This window comes from Raphanus sativus, unplaced genomic scaffold (assembly GCF_000801105.2).
Source record: "Raphanus sativus cultivar WK10039 unplaced genomic scaffold, ASM80110v3 Scaffold0889, whole genome shotgun sequence".
NCBI lineage: Eukaryota > Viridiplantae > Streptophyta > Magnoliopsida > Brassicales > Brassicaceae > Raphanus > Raphanus sativus.
Window position 1 is genome coordinate 2,577 of NW_026616203.1, and position 20,407 is coordinate 22,983.

At 32.6% G+C, this 20,407-nt stretch overlaps 2 protein-coding genes and 1 pseudogene across 3 annotated transcripts; all 3 read right to left on the reverse strand.

The window, feature by feature from the left end:
- Positions 1-235: 235 nt before the first annotated feature.
- LOC130503261 (topless-related protein 2-like) lies at positions 236-5,828 on the reverse strand (annotated as a pseudogene).
- A 7,292-nt stretch (positions 5,829-13,120) lies between these two features.
- LOC108807670 (F-box/kelch-repeat protein At4g38940-like) lies at positions 13,121-14,206 on the reverse strand. The gene has a single exon (XM_056997939.1). It carries the CDS (start codon positions 14,204-14,206, stop codon positions 13,121-13,123), a length of 1,086 nt encoding a protein of 361 aa, XP_056853919.1.
- A 3,223-nt stretch (positions 14,207-17,429) lies between these two features.
- Positions 17,430-19,622, reverse strand: LOC130503262 (probable protein phosphatase 2C 41). 2 transcript variants are annotated; one of them, XM_056997938.1, is made up of 6 exons: positions 19,464-19,604; positions 19,054-19,322; positions 18,637-18,924; positions 18,229-18,349; positions 17,895-18,118; positions 17,430-17,812 (listed from the first exon to the last, which is right to left on the reverse strand). In XM_056997938.1, exons 2-6 carry the CDS (start codon positions 19,300-19,302, stop codon positions 17,639-17,641), a joined length of 1,056 nt encoding a protein of 351 aa, XP_056853918.1. In that variant the 5' UTR covers positions 19,303-19,322; positions 19,464-19,604; the 3' UTR covers positions 17,430-17,638. The 2 variants fall into 2 exon arrangements, with proteins under 2 accessions (XP_056853918.1, XP_056853917.1); XM_056997937.1 differs by having other exon boundaries at positions 17,432-17,812; positions 19,054-19,331; positions 19,464-19,622.
- Positions 19,623-20,407: the final 785 nt, after the last annotated feature.

The following is a 20,407-nucleotide window of genomic DNA, read 5'->3' on the forward strand; positions in this document are numbered from 1 at the left end:
TTCATCATTCAAATAAAAATTATATGATAATTCATAGGCATAGATAGAAAACTACATTCAAGAGTAGAGACTTTTTTAATGTTATAATGTCACAAATACAATAAACGGTTATTAATAATCCTACTTGATATGATTTAAGAATCCCATTTACAAAAACAGGACAAAGCTATCAACAACTTTACAACCCAAGCCAAAATAAACTGTCAACTAACTTTAACTGACAGCAAACCATTTTTCACCGACAGCAAACCATTTTCACCTTTGAATCTTGATGATCTGAACTTGAGTTATTAGCGGCCGATGAACTCGATGGCCGTCCATTCTCGGTCCCTGCTTTATCTGCAGTAACTACAACCCCTACACCCCATCTTCTAAGAAGCCTCTGACGGCTCAATCACTTTAACTGAACCATCAGACAGTCCAACGGCTAACTGGTTCGGTTCTTGCGGATGAAGCAGCGATCACTTGTGGAATGATTGGTGCACTATCACAGACAAAAACACAATTGGTATAAACAAAGTAAATTTCAAGATTATAACAAAGCATCGGTTACCTGTTGGGTGTTGGTTGAGGCATGTAAGCAGATGGAGCAATGCGACACCTGAGTCTCAAGGATTCAGCATCAAAGACTGCAATGTTTCCATCAGTGAATGACGCGTAAACCAGTTGGCTGTTGCATGAGTAAGATGCAGAGATAATGGGTGAAGAGAGAGCTTCTTGTGGCACACTGCACAAGTACATATAAACAAAGATGTATGAGAAAATAAAGGTTTCTTTTGTTAAATCATTTAAATCATTTATTGGTTTACCTTATGGATACATTCCATCTTTGAAGCATCATAAATAGCAAGCTGTGTCTCATGTGAAACCAACAAATGGATCTGATCGTTATGGAACTGGACTCTTGTGTCTCCCACTGGTGCTTTTCCAGGTGGTAGTTTGAATCACTGAAGATTTCTTCTTCTCCCATGAGTCAGCGGTCCAAAAGAAGAGCTGTAATTTAAAAAAAAAAAACAAAGTTTAAAACCAACATGTGTGTGAGAGCTTCAATAACCAGTTAGTTAATCTGTGTTACCTGAGCATCAGCACCGGAAGAGACAAGTGTATTGAGTGCTGTAGAGAAAGCTAGACCAGTTATATGCTTCTGGTGACCTTTCAACTTTGTTTTCACCTATAGATTAAAAAGACAATTACATTACATATTTATTCATACAAGAGACTGAAACATTTTAAACACACCAAGAGTTCAGTATTACCTCATCTACCCTGACATTGTAAATATGGATACTTGAGTCTTCCATCCCAATTGCAATAATATTAATATCTTGAGGATGAAACGCCAAGAATGTTGACGCTGGTGGTGGTGGCATGAAAGTTGTCATCACCTGTCAACACAAGTGAAATGATGTCATTAAATCTCACATAGATAGAAACATGTCCCTCTAAAGTAAGTTGGATTAGAGCTACTTACTTTGAAAGTCATCATGTTGAACAAGGAAACCTTTCCACCACAAGCTGACATTACATATGAGTCATTTTTAGAAAGCGCTATACACGGCACAGCTGTTTCAGGATTCTCAGGGACATCATTTGCCATCAGGAGACCACTGTTAGGTTGCCAATGCTGTGGAGTTACACTTGCCGTTGCCTTCAAAACAATGAGAGAAACAACTTAAGCAACATAACTACTCAATACATATGCAAAAGTTTGAAAGGTTTAATGTATATAACCTTCCCTGTTGGATTCTGCTCGTTGCGGCTCCACTTCCATAGTCTTTGGACACCATTTGCTCCAAGAGCCAAGACGCCGACACCAGAATTTGTATACAGAAGCCGAGCAACCTGACATAGTAGCAAAAGATTAGTTTCAAAGATATGTCTTAATGAAGATGAAGAAGCTTAGACAAGGACAAAACCTTGCTAACAGAATCCTTGCTATCTGGCATGGTCACTTGTCTGCACTGAGTGGGATCAACAATTTCTGTTAACTCCAAGGGTTTCTTATCAACAGATTCCAAGTTTCTTGGCTTCTCCATAGCTCTTGACATCGCCTCAATTCCATTCTACATATGTAATAACAAAAAAAAAAGTCAAAAGACAACAACAAACTGTGAACTACATAGAAAAAAAACCAAACAAAGATCCTCTTAATCATATATACATGAATTGGTATTGGCCTTGCAGGAGAGTCTGTTTCCATGTGTTCAACTTTACCAACAGCTGGACTCATGCTTGAAACCATTGCAGAAGTTGATACCTGAAAAATCACCAGCATTAACACTCCAGTTAAAAAAAAAAACTGTACAAAAGACTCATTTCAACAGAAGACTTCAAATATCCCAACCTTCATATCAATGGATGCTTTAGATGCTTCATAAGACCGAGCTTCATAAGCTCTCAAACGTTCTAAGACCATCAGCATTTTGCAAGGATCTTGAACCCATTATCAGCTGTAGTCACCGCAAGAAGGTTCCCTTCCTTGTTGAACCTCAAACGGGGAAGATTCTGATATCAAACATGGTACAAACCATCAGTAACACAACATGGTTCAAGTAAAGACAAAAAGAGTATATAAAACAAGGAGCGAAGAGATTATTCATACAGGAAGTCCTCCTTCAGCATCAACAGTTGTCAACAGATTTGTATTGTCCATGTCCCAGAATTTGACTTGATTGTCTTCACCAAACAGCCAAGTAACGGTTACGAGTTGTATCGAACTGAACAACTCCATTAGATTTCTTCCTAAAGCCTAGATAGGTCCTCTTCAGGGCACCTTCACTCTCATTCCACTCCACAAGGAAAGAGTCTCCATCTTTACTCGTTCCACAAGAAAATAACCTGAACAAAAAATCCACAGAATCAAAATGTTTTACTTTAACTTGAGCTTATTTAACATTCAGTATGTGTATGTACCTGCTCCCATCAGCACTGTATAGCATCGTTGTACCACCACTGTCCTGGCGCATCGTAATCAACCCGAGAACCAGCGTTATCATAGAGCCAAGCCTTGATCTTACCATCAAGAGCAGTTGAGAAATAAAACTGCATTGTGAAAAAAAAAAGAGAAATAGATGAACAACATGAAAATGAAAGTTTAAGATCTTTATTATAAACAAGAGATGCTTGCTTCTACCTGAATATTTTCCTTCTGGTGAGGGCAAATGGAATAAACCTGTGCATCATGACCTTCAAAGGTGTAAAGCTTCTTACCACTCAGATCCCACACCTAAGAAAATTTCATACAAACATATATTAGTAAGTGAACAGAGAGAGAGAGAGAGAGATGTTAGTGTTTTTTACTTCACATACCTTAATCAATTTGTCATCTCCACAAGTCACAACACACATTTGCTTGTTTGGGTGGGCGAATGCCAAGTCATTCACACAGCCTACATGAGCATCAATCTAATGCACAAAAAAAAAAACAACTGATTAAGTTTAGTGCAGGTAATCATTAAGTACAGTAAAAAAAAGAGACTAAACATACCTCAAGGTGTTGCGTAGTTCCGAGCCTTGGTAGGCATATACATGGATCAAATGTTTAGTAAAAGAAACTCCTGTACACAGAAAACGATACACAAGTTAAAAACTATATCTTTGAAACGTTTGTCTTGGACCTAGTTATTATAATGGGAGAACAATCTTTATATAACATACCAATCAAATTTCCATCAGGGCTCCAAGCTACACGAGTTACAGATATAGATGGTTCTTTGACAATAGTACCCTGTGAAGAAACACTAAAAATAGTAAAAATTTCCATCTAAATATAGGACAGAAGATAACATAGGAAGCAAAGACACAAACCTGGAAGCTCCAGTGCAGGCGGCCATATTCCATATCTTAAAAGGCTGTGTCACAATCTTCTCTTTGGATCCAACTTCCCACAAGGTGACTTCGCCGCTTGAACAACCAACTAAAAAAGGAAACAGATATGTTAAAAACGAAAGCTCTCAACTCTACTAAGCTTTCCTCATGGTAGCAGCAAGTAGACTAACCAGCGAGTAAAGTTTGGTGAGCAGGGTGAAAATCCATGGTTAGCACCACCGAGCCTTGGCGCATTGTACTCACAACGTTTCTAGGGAGTTCATCAAGTGATGCAGAGGACTGAGGATGAACAGGATATGTGACCTGAGCCATATACTCAAAACATTAGAAACACACATTGCATATGATTAATAAGCATTTCATAAGCAGCAAGGAATCTACCTCGTTGCTGGTTTGTGCAGACCGTAAGCGTTTCATGAGTTGCTCGTGGTCAGCATTCTGATAATCCATCAATCCTAGTGAGTTTGACGGCGCCCGAGGATGTTTAAGCACATTAACTGTTGTGACAAAACACAGCAACAGGTTACACACAAGTGTTTCAATACCAAAACAGTTGTCACATGAAACCAACCTTGATTTGGCTGCTGCAGCTGAAACGGGGAAGCAGACACAACACCAGACTGAACCGAAGAAGAAGGGTGTGGGTTAGCCATCCATCCAGCTAAAGCATTGGGGTTAGGAGCCGGAGCAGCACTAGGTTGAAAAGGCTGCAAAGGTAATTAACAGTTTCATTTAAAATCTAAAACATAAAAGTTATAATAACAGAACATGTAGAAAGAAGTAAGTAAGAGATCTTACTCCACCATGTACTCCAAGAGGAACAAAGTTGGAAGGTCTTGCAACAGCAGCAACCGGGAGATTCACAGGAGTGATTGCACGAGCACCGTTTGATGCAGAGCAAGAGTGATCCAAGAACAATGTTTTAATGTCAGGATTAGGCCTCGGATTTTTACATAGCTGGTGCTGCCAATTCAAAGCTGCAAGAGGAAGAAACAAGCATCAAAAACTCATTTCTTTCAGTAAAGAAAGCAAATCTTAACTTCACCTTTGGTTAATCAAAGTCCTCAAGCGTGAAGCCTTGAAGCTAGGGAAAGCTAGCTTCTCTCTAAACAGAGGATTCGCCTCAATAAGCTTCTTCAACTCAGTATACATTATACTCCTTGCTGATCTTGTATCACCATATTTAGACAACTGCTCGTTTTCCCTGTAATTAAAAAAAAAAAACACTCTTCAACACTAAAGTCTCTGCCTTTAGTCCAACTACAATCAATTTAAAGCTAATTAAATTCACCTGAAATTCTCAAGAGTCAGAAGCTGAGTAATCTCCTTGTAAAGCTCCTCGTTAAACGTAGCAAAAACTTTCAAGTCTTTAGCTAATATCTCCACAGCTTTTGCTCTATCATTCCTGAAACAAACACAAATGTAATCATCCATCGTCAATACAAAGAACACACACGAGCCTATTCAATTTCAAGCAAGAACTAATTAAAAAAAAAATCAATTTTACCGATCTAGAGCTTCGAGATACTTTTGCTTCCTGATCTCAAAGAAAATCTTCATAGAGTAACGATTATCATCGACTTTAGTAAACCCCGAAAGATACTTCTCCACTTCGTCCCATTCACCAGCGAGAGCTTTCTCTTCAAAGTACTTTATGTTAAAGTAGAACCCAGATTCCTGCTCTAGCCTTCACACACACATATCAAACCAAAAAATTACAAACCATTCAGACAAATCTAGCCTCGGATTAAAGAACTTACTTGTGAACAGATTCTTTGAACTTCTCTTCATCTAAGAACTGAAGGATCAAGAACACTAACTCTCTGCTCAGAGACGACATTTTTTCCCTTCCTTACAAGATCTGGTGTGGTGGTCAAAAGCTTCTCGAATCTATTTAGGAAATGTGTTTTTTTTTTCTAGGGTTTCTACCTCCTCCTCTCAGCGTCGCAACAACGAGAAGAAGATAAAGGCTGACCCGGAAACAGAGATAGAAAAATTCAATTTAATGTTCTTTTTTTTTCCTTTAAAAAAAAGAAAAAGAAGAAAGTACGACTTGTTCTCCACTTTCTTCGATGTGTTTTGTCTTACAGACTGTAGTTTTGATACGTTGTTTAGCTTATCCTTTTTTGATAAGTAGTCTTGTTGTTTACATAAGTTGATAACCTCGTTTGTGTCTGATTCCTTTTGTTTGGGTTCTGATCTGATGCGGTTCAGCCCAGGGGGAAGCAGAAGTGGGATCCATGCGCTCTCTGTCTCTTGGTTATTGCGACACGTGTCCCGGTTTTGATGCATGAGTGAGGTGTGGGATGTAATGTAGCGGATCAGTGCTCTTTACTTGCGGATTCGATAAATGGAATTGAAGTGGATTGAGCAGAGTTCACTGGCGTCCGCCACATGCTGTTACCTTGTCAGGGGAATGACGTGGCGTCCGCTTAGTTGAAAGCTACAGCTAATGGCTGCTCTACACAATTTTTTCCTTTTTATAATCGTGGGTATCTAAAATTCCAAATAACTATATTTTGTAACTGATTCCAACTAGTAGTCCAATTAATTTTCGGGAAAATCGCATAAAAAACTCTCAAGATGGCAGCCACTTACACTTTAAACCCTAAGGGTATGTCACAAGCACTTTAAACACTCAAGTTGGCAAATTTAGCATATTAAACCTCCAATCTGGCTTACTTGTACATCAAGTCAAAAACGTAACCGGCACTGTTCAAAATTGATGACGTGTCGGTTTTTTTTTTCTAAAAAAATTATTTTAATAATAAATAAATATAAAAATACAGAAAAATATAAAAAATCATAAAAAATTCTTAAAAATCATAAAAAATTCACAAAAATCATAAAAATTACAAAAAATCACAAAATAATTATTTTATTTTATTAATAAATAAATAAAAAATAAAAAATATAATAGTAATAAAAATTGAAAAAAATCATAAAGTTCCAAAAATCATAAAAAAATCATAAAAATTAAAAAAAAAATTTAAATAAAATAAATATAAATTAAATATAATTATATTTATTTTATTAGAATCTTCTTCAATCTTGACTTCTCAATTGACATAACCAGTCGTGGTTTAAGTTAACCAGAATTCATTCTCATCACCAAAGCACTACACGAACAAATTAAAGTCCAAGTGTTTGCTTTTTGAATAGCTTCTAAAAGATTTGGACCCTTTAATTTGTCTGCTTTGATTTGGTTCAAGAGAATCATTTGAAGATCATGATTTTTTATGATTCAGAAAATACACGACCCATAAACACCAAAATACAATGTTTTCTAAATTTTCTGTAGGTAAATATATTTTTTATTCTTGAATTTATATTTAATTTATTTAAATTAAATTTTTATTTTGATTTTTATGATTTTTTTATTTTTGGAATTTTTATGATTTTTCAAGTTTTTCTTATTATTATATTTTTATTTTTTTTATTTATTTTATTAATAAATAAAATAATTATTGTTGGGTTTTTTTTGTATTTTATGATTTTTTGAATTTTTTATGAATTTATGAATTTTTTATTATTTTTTATGATTTTCTGTATTTTTATATTTATTTATTATTAAAATATTTTTTTTTTAGAAAAAAAACCGACACCTCATCAATTTTGAACAGTACCGGTTACGTTTTTGACTTGATGTACAAGTAAGCCAGATTGGAAGTTTAATATGCTAAATTTGCCAACTTGAATGTTTAAAGTGCTCGTGAAATACTCTCAGGGTTTAAAGTGTAAGTGGCTGCCACCTTAAGGGTTTTTTATGCGATTTTCCCATTAATTTTCTAAATGAGATATGATATTATATCGTCTGATCAAACTGATCACAATTTTGTTCGTAGCAAAGATTTATGTATAACTTCTATAAATTAATAATCTTTAAATTAATATTTCTATAAATTAATATAATTTCATAGTCCCAAATTGATTTTTTGGTTCAGTTACTATCTCGATAAATTAATAATCTCTATAAATTAATAAAAAATTATAGTTTTGGTGTACTCCCAACATTATTAATTTATAGAGGTTTCACTGTATGTCCGAATTCTTCTATTCTCCTATGTTAAATTTAGTTGTATGCAAAATTAGATGAACACGGTTTTGGAAAAAAAGATGAATTATCAAATGAATTTTTGTTTCTTTCTATTTATAAAATTAAATTTATTAGTTAAAACCAAAAAAAAAGAACAATATAAAGCTGAAAAAATTTCAAAGAAAAAAAAACAATATAAAGCTGAAAAGAAAACTATCTAACTTTAAATTGGCAAATTCAACAATAGCAAAAATGTTTTTGTCAAAAAAAAAACAATGGCAAAGATGTCCAATTCAATCTTCTACGGATATGGTAGGGGATGACATCTCTGAGATCAGTGTGTTCTACTGTAACTTTGTCGAAAGATGAGAGCTTTACAAAGAAGTATATTCGTAGAACAAAAACATCGATAAAGAATAATGAGTTTTTGGCGATTATGACGATGAACTTTAGTGTTTATCTAATGAGCATCAGTGAAAAGGTAAACTCATTAAGCCTATACGAAGCAAATGATCATGATCAAGTCCATATACCAAGAGTCGTTCTCTGCGGCCATATAATACTAAAGAAAACAACCATTGGTTTATGGTTTGGAATCCGTATGGTGTAAGAATATTTATATTCTATATGTCCGGTTTTATATAAAGTGAGGTTCATATTTCTCGGAAGAAGAATGGACGTGCGGACACACTGGCAAAAGAAGTTAGAGCAAGAGGATATATTTTCTTCCACATAGATCAGATCCGGACATATGAAGATGCTCCCCGGAGAATCGATACATCTGACCATCATTTGATCTAGGTTTAATGGGCAGCTGACAAAAAATATATATATATATATATATATATATATATATATATATATATATATATATATATATATATATAAAGTGAGGTTTTAAATTCTAATATAAAAGACCATAGTGTGATGGATCAGTTTTGATAAATTAATTAGAACTAGATCATGACCCGCTCGACCGAGCGGAGTCATTTTTTTTTATCTTTGTTTTTACTAAATGTTATACATGATCGCCAATGTGTATTAATATAAAATTTTGATAAATAACAATGTGTACTAATGTGTTTAAATAAGCAATGTGTTTAAATTACTAAATTTGATTTTTAAATTTTAAGTTAACGTAAAGTAGATTTTTTCTGTATTATTTAAAATATATAGTGTTATATATTTTGTATTTTCAATATTTATCATACAAAACTTACATTGGGTATTATTTATATGAAAATATGTGTAACATAATATATTTATATATTATATAAACATATGCAGGGTTTTATTTTTAAAATGTATTCTATATTGTTTAGTTTTACGTAGTATCGAGTTTGTATAATTCAATTTTGTGTTTAAAGAACAATATCAAAACTGTCTTTCGTATGTAAAAATAACATTTTGCAAGCGTGAGTTGTGTCTTTTTATTGTAACACAAAATTTTATATAAAACTTATGTTTTTTGTACATTACGAAATTTAATTTTTTAAAATAATTATTATGTAATTTCAAAGTGAATTTTATCTCTGAGTTCCAATATATTTTGTGTGTAATGGTTCAAAGCATTTTCGATATATATTATATTTCAGTTTGGTTTGTTTTTAGTATTATTGTATAAGTATAATATTATACAATATTACTATATTCTATACAATATATGAAGCTATGTGTTGTTTATTTTAGAAAGTAGATTAGGCCCAACGTAGTTATAAGAATAGTCATATCTTTATGTATGTGTCTATGACTTATCTACCTAATGTTATTCGTACTAATAAAATTAATATGACCAATGAAAGTATACTGATCAATTTAAAATGAATTGTATAGGGTAATTATAGAACGATTAGTATTTTTAGTATTCTTAGTATATATCTTATTTAAATCGACATGTAATAAATGTAAAAATCATATATGGAATATGGACAAAAAGAAGAACTGTATTTAAGGAAATACATCAATGCAAAGTTAGACTATGATACATATTATATATAAAAAATGAGACATTTAATTTAAATATATGAGATCCACCTTTAAAAATCTACCTAGAAGAAGTTGTAATGTTCCTATTTTAATAAGATAGATACGGATGTATTGATAACCTCTCTACTTTACTTTATGTTTATAAATGTCTTTAGTCTCATGATCATATACATATATGCAAAAGGTAATAATAATGGAATATATTATTATAACTTATAAGATTTAATACTGTATATGTACGATGAGTGGTGTGGTTAAAAGAACAAAAGAGTTGTGTTGATTCGTACATCATTCTATCAAAAGTAACAAAAAAGAGTCTCTATATTACACGGTACACGAATTGTTACGATCATTAGGAGAGATTAAGGAAGGCTTTGAGATTTCTTTTCCATCAAAGAAATCATCAAAGAAAGAAGGTTAAAGGAGCTGCAGACAATTAGGATACAAAAGCATCTGCTGTGAATTAGATTCAACCCAACTCATCCAAGCTGTGAACTCAGTTTCAATTGCTTCGAAACTTTACGGCATTACAGCCGACATCATTTCACTTGCTGATTTTTTTCGAAACCATCTCCTTTCGTTGGATCTCCAGAGTGAGAAATAGCGAAGCTGCATGGCTTGGCAAACCAGAGTTTGGCAGATTAGATTGCGTTTAGTTGTATCACCTAACATTTCTGATGATTTTAATATAAGTTTGTGTTTCAAAAAAATTAAAGAAGGTTAAAGGGGAGAAGATTAAATTGAGGATTCTTTATCAAAAAAGAAAAAGAAAGATCGATCTTCCGCATCAGTCTGTATCAGATGCTTCTTACACCAACTTTGTTAATAACTACTTAAACCGAACCTATCTAACAGAGAGAGCTAACTTAGGACCAACAAACGCCAGTGCCACGAGATCAACTCCTACCTTCTTTCTAAGGTACCTTCTGCAGAGAAAGATTATCTAAGTTTCCGATCGTGTTGCTTTGGGAGCATACCAAAAGAGGACTGGACAAATAATTACACTCAGGAATACTTAAACTCACTGGAGTTCCCAGGTTTGTCAGCCCATAAACTATGTCTGAAGGTTGGTGCTCATGTGATGATGTTAGGCAATCTTGATCAGCATAATGGACTATGCAAATGGAACACGGATGTTTATTTCACGGCTGGGACACAGAGTCTTAGAGGCTGAGCTTTTGACAGGGACTCATGCTGGAGATAGAGTTTTTATCCAGAGGATACAGTTATCCCCAACAGACACTATACATCCTTTCGCTTTAGCCTAAACTCCAAAGTGAAGTAGAAACCACACTTAATTCAAAAATAAATATATACTCGAAATTTCTCAAATTGTCCTGTGCACCCAGAAGTAATCTCAGCCATGTAAGCTGACATCCGTATCCTAATCAACAAACTCCCAAAAACAGAGTAATTTATAACATCCTACCCTTTCCCACATTTGTTACAGGTAACAGCTACGGAGAGCATCCCAGATCTCAGCACTGAAAAACCATGGCACTGAAGGTGATCAAAGATACAGACACCAGAGAGATGCTACGTTGATTGTGATTTTTCACAAAACTTTGTGTTGTTGGATAATTCGGTTCAAAGACTTAAGCGTTCAGACTCCTATTTTAATAATTTTAAAAGAACTTTGTCTGTGTTCAAAAAAAAAAAAAAAGAACTTTGTCTTCAGGTCTGTAATAATCACTCATCATGTCATCCAGAACAATGCAAAAGTGAGGAGTAAATGTGTTCACAGCTTCGTGTATCCACTCATGAAGTAAAATTTAATATTGTACTTGCTGACATCTAAAAGTAAATTTAAAGGTCGAGATATGTGTCTCAAATGTTCAGGCATCTCCTAGACCAACCACACCCTGATTAACAAGACCAAATAGTCTTAAACCACCGGAATGACATCTGAACTCTGTTATAAGAACGTGATCTCAGAACATCTCTGTCTCAAAGATCCCAATAAAGGGCATATCTAAATCAACCCAACTGAAACGTAGGGTAAGGCTCGATTAAAAATACTGAGATGTTTTTAAAATACAAAAAAAATTGTATTTTACTGAGGGAACTTACACTTTGCGTACACAAAGAATTTTCAAGAAACTATGCCAAATTTTCACCAACATAGGGTGTGTACTAAATTACTAATGGCCAGATTTGTGTGATAGACAAAAGTACAAAACAGAGTGGTTCTATAAGTTTCACAAGTTTCATAGCTTGCTTCTGTTTCACGTTTCTTTACGAAGTTTAAAATTCACCTCCAGAAATAAACTAATAGTTTGTACCACTTCTATAATATCAAAGCAGGACCCTATTATTAAAAAATTGGATTTTACCCTAATTTTTAAGTTATTTACTATGCTATGTTATTTTTATTAGATATTTTTAATTATTTTCTCCATTATTCTCCATTTTCCTTTTTGGTTAGTTTAGTCAAGTTTGAAAACATATATATTCAGTTAAAAAACGTCGACCATTATATAATAATGTAAATACGAAATGCAAAATCTTTTTTTATAATTTTCATTTCAAAAATGTGCTACTATATTTATTATTCTAAAAACATATCCACTATAACTTTTTATATTATAATATTTAAGAATTTATTCTTTTACAAATGAAAATTCAGTACGTAAATTTGATATCATAATATGTCAGAAATACCAGAATATGTAAACCAATATTTTAACAAACAATCTATTAATATATTTTGTCTAAACAAAATATATTATTCAACAAAATATTATCAAATACATTTTATTAACTAAATTATATCCATCACTTAATATAATAGAGAAGTACTGTAAATAGACAAATTGTACAGTTTTAACTCTCATATAGGTATATTTATATAGAATTTAAATAAAATAAATTCAAGAAATTAATAATATTAATAAATTATTTATGTCAACACATATTAATGCGGGTTATATATCAAATGCCACATATATATGTTCAACCACAAGTTTGGATCAAATATAAAAACACTGATTGAAACTCAAATATTATAATAGAACAATTTTAAAAAGTTTTAAGCAAACAAAAAAACTTTAAAATTGTTATTTTCCTAATAAAAAGTTATAAATTCATACATATTATCAAAAAAATAAAAAAAAAATAAAAGCGCATGTCAAATCTTGTTATAAACTTAAATCTCAAACCAATAATGTTACCATCTGGATGTTCAGATGGACATAATGATTTTTTTCTTAAAAATAAAAACAGAACACAAATATATATATATATATATATGTGAAGGAGAGAGTTCATGCATCAAACCATAACAGTTAGAGATTTACTAATTCCAGATTTTCCAGTGAAAACATGATCAGGCCACTTAACTTTACCCCAAATCTCCCCTCCTTGACGTCTTTCCAGTGAAATCTCAGCGCACCAAATCTTACCTGTTCTACTGAAAAGGAGAGCCATATTCCCACCGTAATTCACAGTATACGACCACCACTGTAGATCTCTTGTCTCAGCCAACAGTTCTTTCAAGCCTTCCACCACTCCCCAAGACTTCTGATTTGGATCATACGCTCTTAAGGTGTTCATGGCCCGATCATGATAGTACAATACATCATCAACCACACATGCATGCTCCCAAAACATGGAACTCAGCATATCGTCTGTTTCCCATTTACTTTCCCTTGGCTCGTACACGTAGCTTTTATTACCATTATTTAGGTATATTTTATCTGCCATCACCGCACAAGCATAGCTTCCTCTGAGACCTTCCTCCATATCTGGCTTAATCATTGCATGCTCCCACTTTTGCGTTTCTATATCGAACACCACCATCTCAGTCTTTCTATAGCAACATCCAATTCCAATAACATATATTTTCCCGTCGATGAAGGCAGCGAATTTACAAACCAAAGCAACAGGCATGCTTGGGATGGGTTCCACTGTGTGGGATCTACAATCCAAGCTAAACGCTTCTGTCGTCATATATTTATCGTCAATCCCACCAAAAACATATATCCTCGAACCCACTGCCACAGAGCTTTCAGGATAATACAAATAAGGAAACGTCGAGGGGGCACGGACCAAGCTGTGACTGTCGTTGGCTTTCCGGCAGAGGATACACCAACGGTAAAAAAAGGAGGAGGTGCTTATGTCACAGAGGACAACATAGAGATAGTTCTCGGTGCAGTCCAACAAGGATCTTCTTGCATATAGCTCAGGCAAAGTAACAAGTGACCGAAAGTGCTTGGAAACAAGGGAGAGTGTTGGATAGTCGAATCTTGATAAACGCGCTAAGATGTCAATGATTACATCTTCAGGAAGTGAGGGAAGAATCAGAGACGACTGTGCTTCTGAGGATTTCTCATCCTCTGCCTGTATTTTGGAAACCATCGTCAATCAGCCAAATCACACAGAGAAACACAATCACCGCCCCGTGCAAGAGGGAAAAGCAATATTGCCCTAGGGGTTAACGCGAAGCTATCCGATAAGAAAACAATCTTTATATAACCCTTTTATTTTAGTAATGTAAATTTTGTATTAAAAAAAGTAAATTTTGTATTGATTTTATTCACTAAAATATAAGTTTATTATGGATAAAGTCATTAATCCGTACTCATGATCATATATGTGTGAAACTTTGGTATCCCTTATATATTAAAACATAACTCACAACCTTAATTCATCTGTGATTTTTTAAGTTGACATATTCCTAAAATATCATGTTATATTTATTATCAATTATTATTATAACTTACTATAACAATCCATATATTCATAACTTTAATGACACTTAAGCCTACCAAATCTATTGAAAAATCTAACAAGATCTTACCAAAAAAAATTGATTTTTTTTAGAGTAATACATTAATTAATTTCGTGATTAGCATTATAATATTATTATAAATTAATTTTAGTTAAAATAAAATTATATGCTATACTTTATAAACTTTATTATAGTCTATACTGTATTAATTAGATATGCTATATGGAATATATATAACAAAATTATATATATATATATATACAGTGAAACTTCTATACACTAATAATGTTGGGACTAAACCAAAACTATAATTTTTTATTAATTTATAGAGATTATTAATTTATCGATATAATAATTAAATCAAAAATTCAATTTGTGACTATAAAAATTATATTATTTTATAGAGATTTTTAGTATATATTAATTTATAGATTATTAATAAAAATATTATATATATATTAGTAAAGTAATCTAATTTCTTTTTAAATTGCTTTCATTTAAATAAATAAATAAATAAATATCATTCACTCTTAAAATGAGTTAACATTTGTAAATCATGTAATATTTTTTGTCAAGAAATTTTTTTAACATATATTTTTCTAACTCACGTAAATATTACTGTCTAATAATTATATATCATTATTTTATTTATGTTGAATCTCTCAGAAATATACTACAAAAAATAATTATTTACACAATATAAATTTAATAACTAACTTTTAATTTATGTGTTAATTAAAATATGCTATTAGAAAATTTTGAAATTTTAATATTCATTAAAAATATTAATAACACATAATTTAACAACTTTATTGTTTATTTAAAATTATAACAATATTTTTTGAAAAATACAAAAAATTACCAAAATTTCAAATATTGTTATTATAAATTAACGTATCATTTAGTAACAAAATATTTAAATTCATATAATATTCAAACTTAAAATAGTTATGTAATTCAAATGTTTGACTAAATATACAATTTTAAAAATAAACATTCCAATCACATAATTATATATTCCAAATTTTACAAAAGATAAAATGATAGGTCCTTAAGAATAATTTTTGAAATAAAACACGTAAAAATAATATTCTAAAAAATATTAAAATAGTTAATATTTTGAAATCTTAATTTAGTAAAAAAATATAAAACTTAATACCATAACATCAAAAAGATCCTATATCAATTTTTAAAAATAATATCGTATAACAAGTTATTATATATTAATAATGTCAAATAAGAAAATTAAAACAATAAGATTATGGTAAATAACATCAAACACTAAATTATAATTTATATATTTAAAATTTTAGTTATACATTTATAAAATGAAGATCAAGATCTAGTTATAGTATTCAAAGCACAACCGAGTGATATCTACACTGAAAACTCATTTAAAAAGAAAACCTCAAAATATTATTATTCCTTGCACAATAAAACAATGCGCAGCTAAAGAATAAAAAATCAAATCATACCTAAATCAAATCCCAAAAATTACGAAATAAGATCAAACAATATCTTAAAACATATCATAGACATTCAACAAATCCCTATAATGATGCCATTAGTCAAACGCTTTAATCTGCATAAGGTAACAGGCACACTAAATTCACAAATATACGTTCAGGAAAAATTCAGAACGTTGTTACAGTATAAAGGAACAAAACTATCTCTCTCACTTAAAAAAACATGGTAAATCCCGACAACCTCTCTCTCTTAGAATCATGCCCAAGATGATCGTGTCTTCGAAAATCTCAGCTTGCGTCCACAAGCCATGAATCCTCTCATCTTACCACCAGCTTATGGAAAGATGTCTCAGGAGTGAAAATCCAGCTGCACATTATATTGAAGGAATCAAGCTGTACTTCATCCAGGTCAGCAAGACAATGGAGCTGTATCTTAATGATAATTTGTTTGCTCTCCAGCAACGATCACCTCAACGCTTGCTTCCTCATCTTGGTTTCCTCGAGGCAAGCAAGAGCCGAGGTGATAGTTCCTGGAGAGCAAACAAATTATCATCAAGATACAGCCGCATTGTCGTGCTGTTTTGGACGAAGTAGAGTTTGATTCCTTCGACATAGTGTGCAGCTGGATTTTCACTTCTGAGACATCTTTCTATAAGTTGTACTTCATCATCACCGTGAAGAATGAGTAACCAATGAGTAGGAACAACTACCAAAAAACTGTCTCCTCAACGACTTAGACACCTGCTGTCGAAGATGTTACTACTACAAACAGATGCGAAAATTCATTGCATTCATCCTATGAACCCCAAAACAGAGTTCATGCAGATAAGTACACAAAGATAGTGAACTGTGAAAGATTCACTGTCTTTTATTCAGTGTACGTTTATTATTATGTTCTGTTTCTTTTGTTATCTCTATCAAATTCTGTTTACATTATGGTTTTATTTCTTTCTCTGTGGGACTTTGTCCTTCGCTATTACTTTTGAAGAATATCACTTATTATAATGAGTTTCTGTTTTTCCTCTATCAACTTCTTATTTTACATTTTCGGTTTACTACTTTCTCTGTGGGATTTAGTCTTTTAGTCTTTGTTAAGCCAGACTACACACAGACTTTAAGATCAGATATAGAAACAAGAGCTAGGCTATCGTATACAAAGCCTGTAAACTTAAACAAACTCATCAAGCTGTTTATGACTATTGGCTTTAAAGCTCGGTTCATATTGCAATCTTAGTCCGAAACGATGCACAACCACACCGTTTTCTCAGCTTTTAAATACAAATCACCAACCACAATACTTCAGACGATAATATGAGTATCTCCATGTAAACCTGTTTCATCTTATACGTTTTAATTCATGCATGTGATCCACTGGTTCAGCCTGCCATTTCAACGTTACACAAGAAGAACAATGTCCATTACACGCCATTTTACGAAAATATGATGGAACTCTTAATCACTCGTTTCTAATATTAACAACTGTCTTCACAACATCTATTATTCTATGTAAATGTGTTTATATATATATGACATTTTTGTTGATGAAGCTCAAAATACATGGATATATGTATTAGAGGTTAAAGAAGATTGAAACTAAGAAGGGTGAAAGAAGAGACAAAGAGCAGAGATATCATCCATGGCGATGCTTCTTCTCTTCCTACGCCAAAGTATCATAGCTCTCTCTACCAATCTCTTTGCACTCTTTCTTCTCTCTTTTACTCCTCTTACTATCTCCACTGCCTCATCGTTTGTCATCACATCCCACATCTACATACACACATACATGATAATGTAAGTGTGTCTATATCCTGATTTGGCTCATAAAGTATATAAACAATTGATATATTACCCCATCTGTGGCCAAGATGAGGAATTGGTCCTTGTCGGTTATCTTTCTGTATGTCACTTCCGGTATAGAGACTAAACCAAATTCTTTAAGACAGTAGTCTCCAAACGCTCTTGAGACAGCTAAACCGAGCGATCTGCCATTTGGCATGCCCACCCGGTACACTCCCGGTTCATCATCTAGGCAAAACAATCGTCCATCTGATTGTTTTATTCGTTCTGCTTCCTCTATTTAACCGGAAATATAATTAAAATATACCAATTGTTAAGTCCAGTTGTATAGAATTTTCCATCTGAATACTTTAACTGTTAAATATGGAAAGGCTTTGGAGATATACCTGGAATGTTCGGTTTAAAGTCTACTGATAGCTGAACCGGAACTAAACCGCTTCCGTCGTCAGAAGTTGTTGCTATTACTGCTCGTGAGTCACCGGCATTTGCTACAACAAGATGATCACCCTTCAAAAGCAAACATCAAACTTCAACATTTAGCAACTTTTCTACATTCAAAGGGTTTGTTAGTTTCGCTACGGCCGTAAGTAAAAACCGGGGCCAAGTGCAACATTAGTTTAGGGTCTCAATTTTTTTTGAGTCAATATATATAAACATTGGCTTCCAAATTCTAAATTGTTAAAAAAAAAAATTAATTAAATGCTTACTAAATTGTTTATCACCCCTGAAATCTTAGAACCGGCGCCCATAATATCTAGATAAGAGTTTTGCGTGTCTGGTTACAAGATATGTACCTGCAAGACGGCAGTTAGAGCGGTGCAGCCACTGCAGTAAGAATCAATGGAAGGATGGATCTTGAGATCAAGATCGATGAGGGAGAATGTTTTCAAGCAAGATTGCTTCCAGATATCAAATGGAGAGAAACATTCCGGTGATGATGATAAGGTTGCAAGAGTTTGTTGCCATTGGCAAAGCAATGAAGATGGAAATAGCTTTTTTACTCTTTTGGTTATCACATGTCCCCATGGTCCATGTCCATCGAACATCCCACAAAATGTTATGTCTTCTTGGCACCCAAACCCCTATATTACAAAGCAAGTTGTAATTTCTCAACTATCATATTATAAACTTATTAACAAGATCATGGATCCTAAATACTTTTTCCACTAATATATAGACATCATAATATATAGTATTTATGTAAACTGTACCTCCCAAACGATGGCACGGTCTTGGTTAATTCCTTTCTCACCTCTATTAGAACAAATAGAGGTGAATCTCTTAGAATTTTCTGAGTTAACAAAGCCTGATGAACCAAGCAAAGTCGAGTTCTTCTTGGCATCTTTCATCAACGATTTTGCGATCTCTCTCCCTCCATCTTCATCCTCTGATATATATTTTCCTTTCTTCATTGATACACTTCTCGCCAACCCATCCAAGAAAGCAGGCAGAAGCACCATTCTCTAGTGCTCTTACGATCCTACAATAACTATAGATAATAACTTTATGAATAAGTTTCAGTTGTTCCGACTTCCAAGTAATACCAAGTGATACGAACTTAAGTATATTTAAATATAATTAAGAAAATAAAAAGAGACTTAAGGTTTAATTAGCATGTTACCCTCTCTCCGATGAGGATTCTCGATCGGATTTTCTCTGTTGATAACTTTTCCTGTTGCTAGATTTACTACTTATAAGCTGGTGAATGGTCTCTAATGAGTCATCATCTTTCTCTTTCTCTCCTTCGACTATTCTAAGCCTAATACATTCTTTTTTGCATGTCGATAAGGACACGTATATGATAAGCATAAAGTTGACGACAATTTTTATATACATCGTTGAAGGCTATAACAAGTGGTTTATATTTGGTCAATTTAAGGAAACGTATATGTATGTTATTGGTTAAAAAACGTATGTATTTTTTTAAGAATTATAAGTGGTAAAATTGCATCCTATTTAGTTCAAAAGAGATACAAAACTAAGAAAATTATGTGTTTAAACTCAAATATATATAAACAAATCACAATAACACAAATCACAATAACTCAAATGTATCTAAACAAAATAGTCTAAGAATAGACTAACTCAACATAAACTTAAAATATACAAGGCTAAAGTTATATCATAAGAACACAAGCTTTTCTGTTTTTTTTTTTCTTTTGAACAACACACAAGCTTTTCTGTTTACTTGTTATATATAAGGTATTTAGACTCGTAAACGAATTATAAATGCACGAGTTTCTGTACTAGAGCCCAAAATACGTATTCTGTTTTTTTTTTCTTTTGAACAACACACAAGCTTTTCTGTTTACTTGTTATATATAAGGTATTTAGACTCGTAAAAGAATTATAAATGCACGAGTTTCTGTACTAGAGCCCAAAATACGTATTGGATAGGCAAGTAAAAATTTACTTTAAAAACTATTTATATGTCAATTTGGTGTGCTATATGCGTATGTATCTATAAAACATGTATTTTCTGCCCAATTGTATATTTCAGACTTTAAAATGGTATATGCATCTATACAACATGTATTATAGAAGTGTTAGGCGAAAATGTCATTT

Excerpts from the sequence above, each read along its gene's own strand:
- LOC130503262 (XM_056997938.1), bottom strand. The coding sequence starts at position 19,302 with ATGGTGCTTCTGCCTGCTTTCTTGGATGGGTTGGCGAGAAGTGTATCA. Across the intron at positions 18,925-19,053 it reads ACCGTGCCATCGTTTGGGAG|GGGTTTGGGTGCCAAGAAGA; the intron begins GTACAGTTTACA and ends TTTGTAATATAG. Across the intron at positions 17,813-17,894 it reads TCATCTTGGCCACAGATGGG|ATGTGGGATGTGATGACAAA; the intron begins GTAATATATCAA and ends GTGTGTATGTAG.
- LOC108807670 (XM_056997939.1), bottom strand. The coding sequence starts at position 14,206 with ATGGTTTCCAAAATACAGGCAGAGGATGAGAAATCCTCAGAAGCACAG.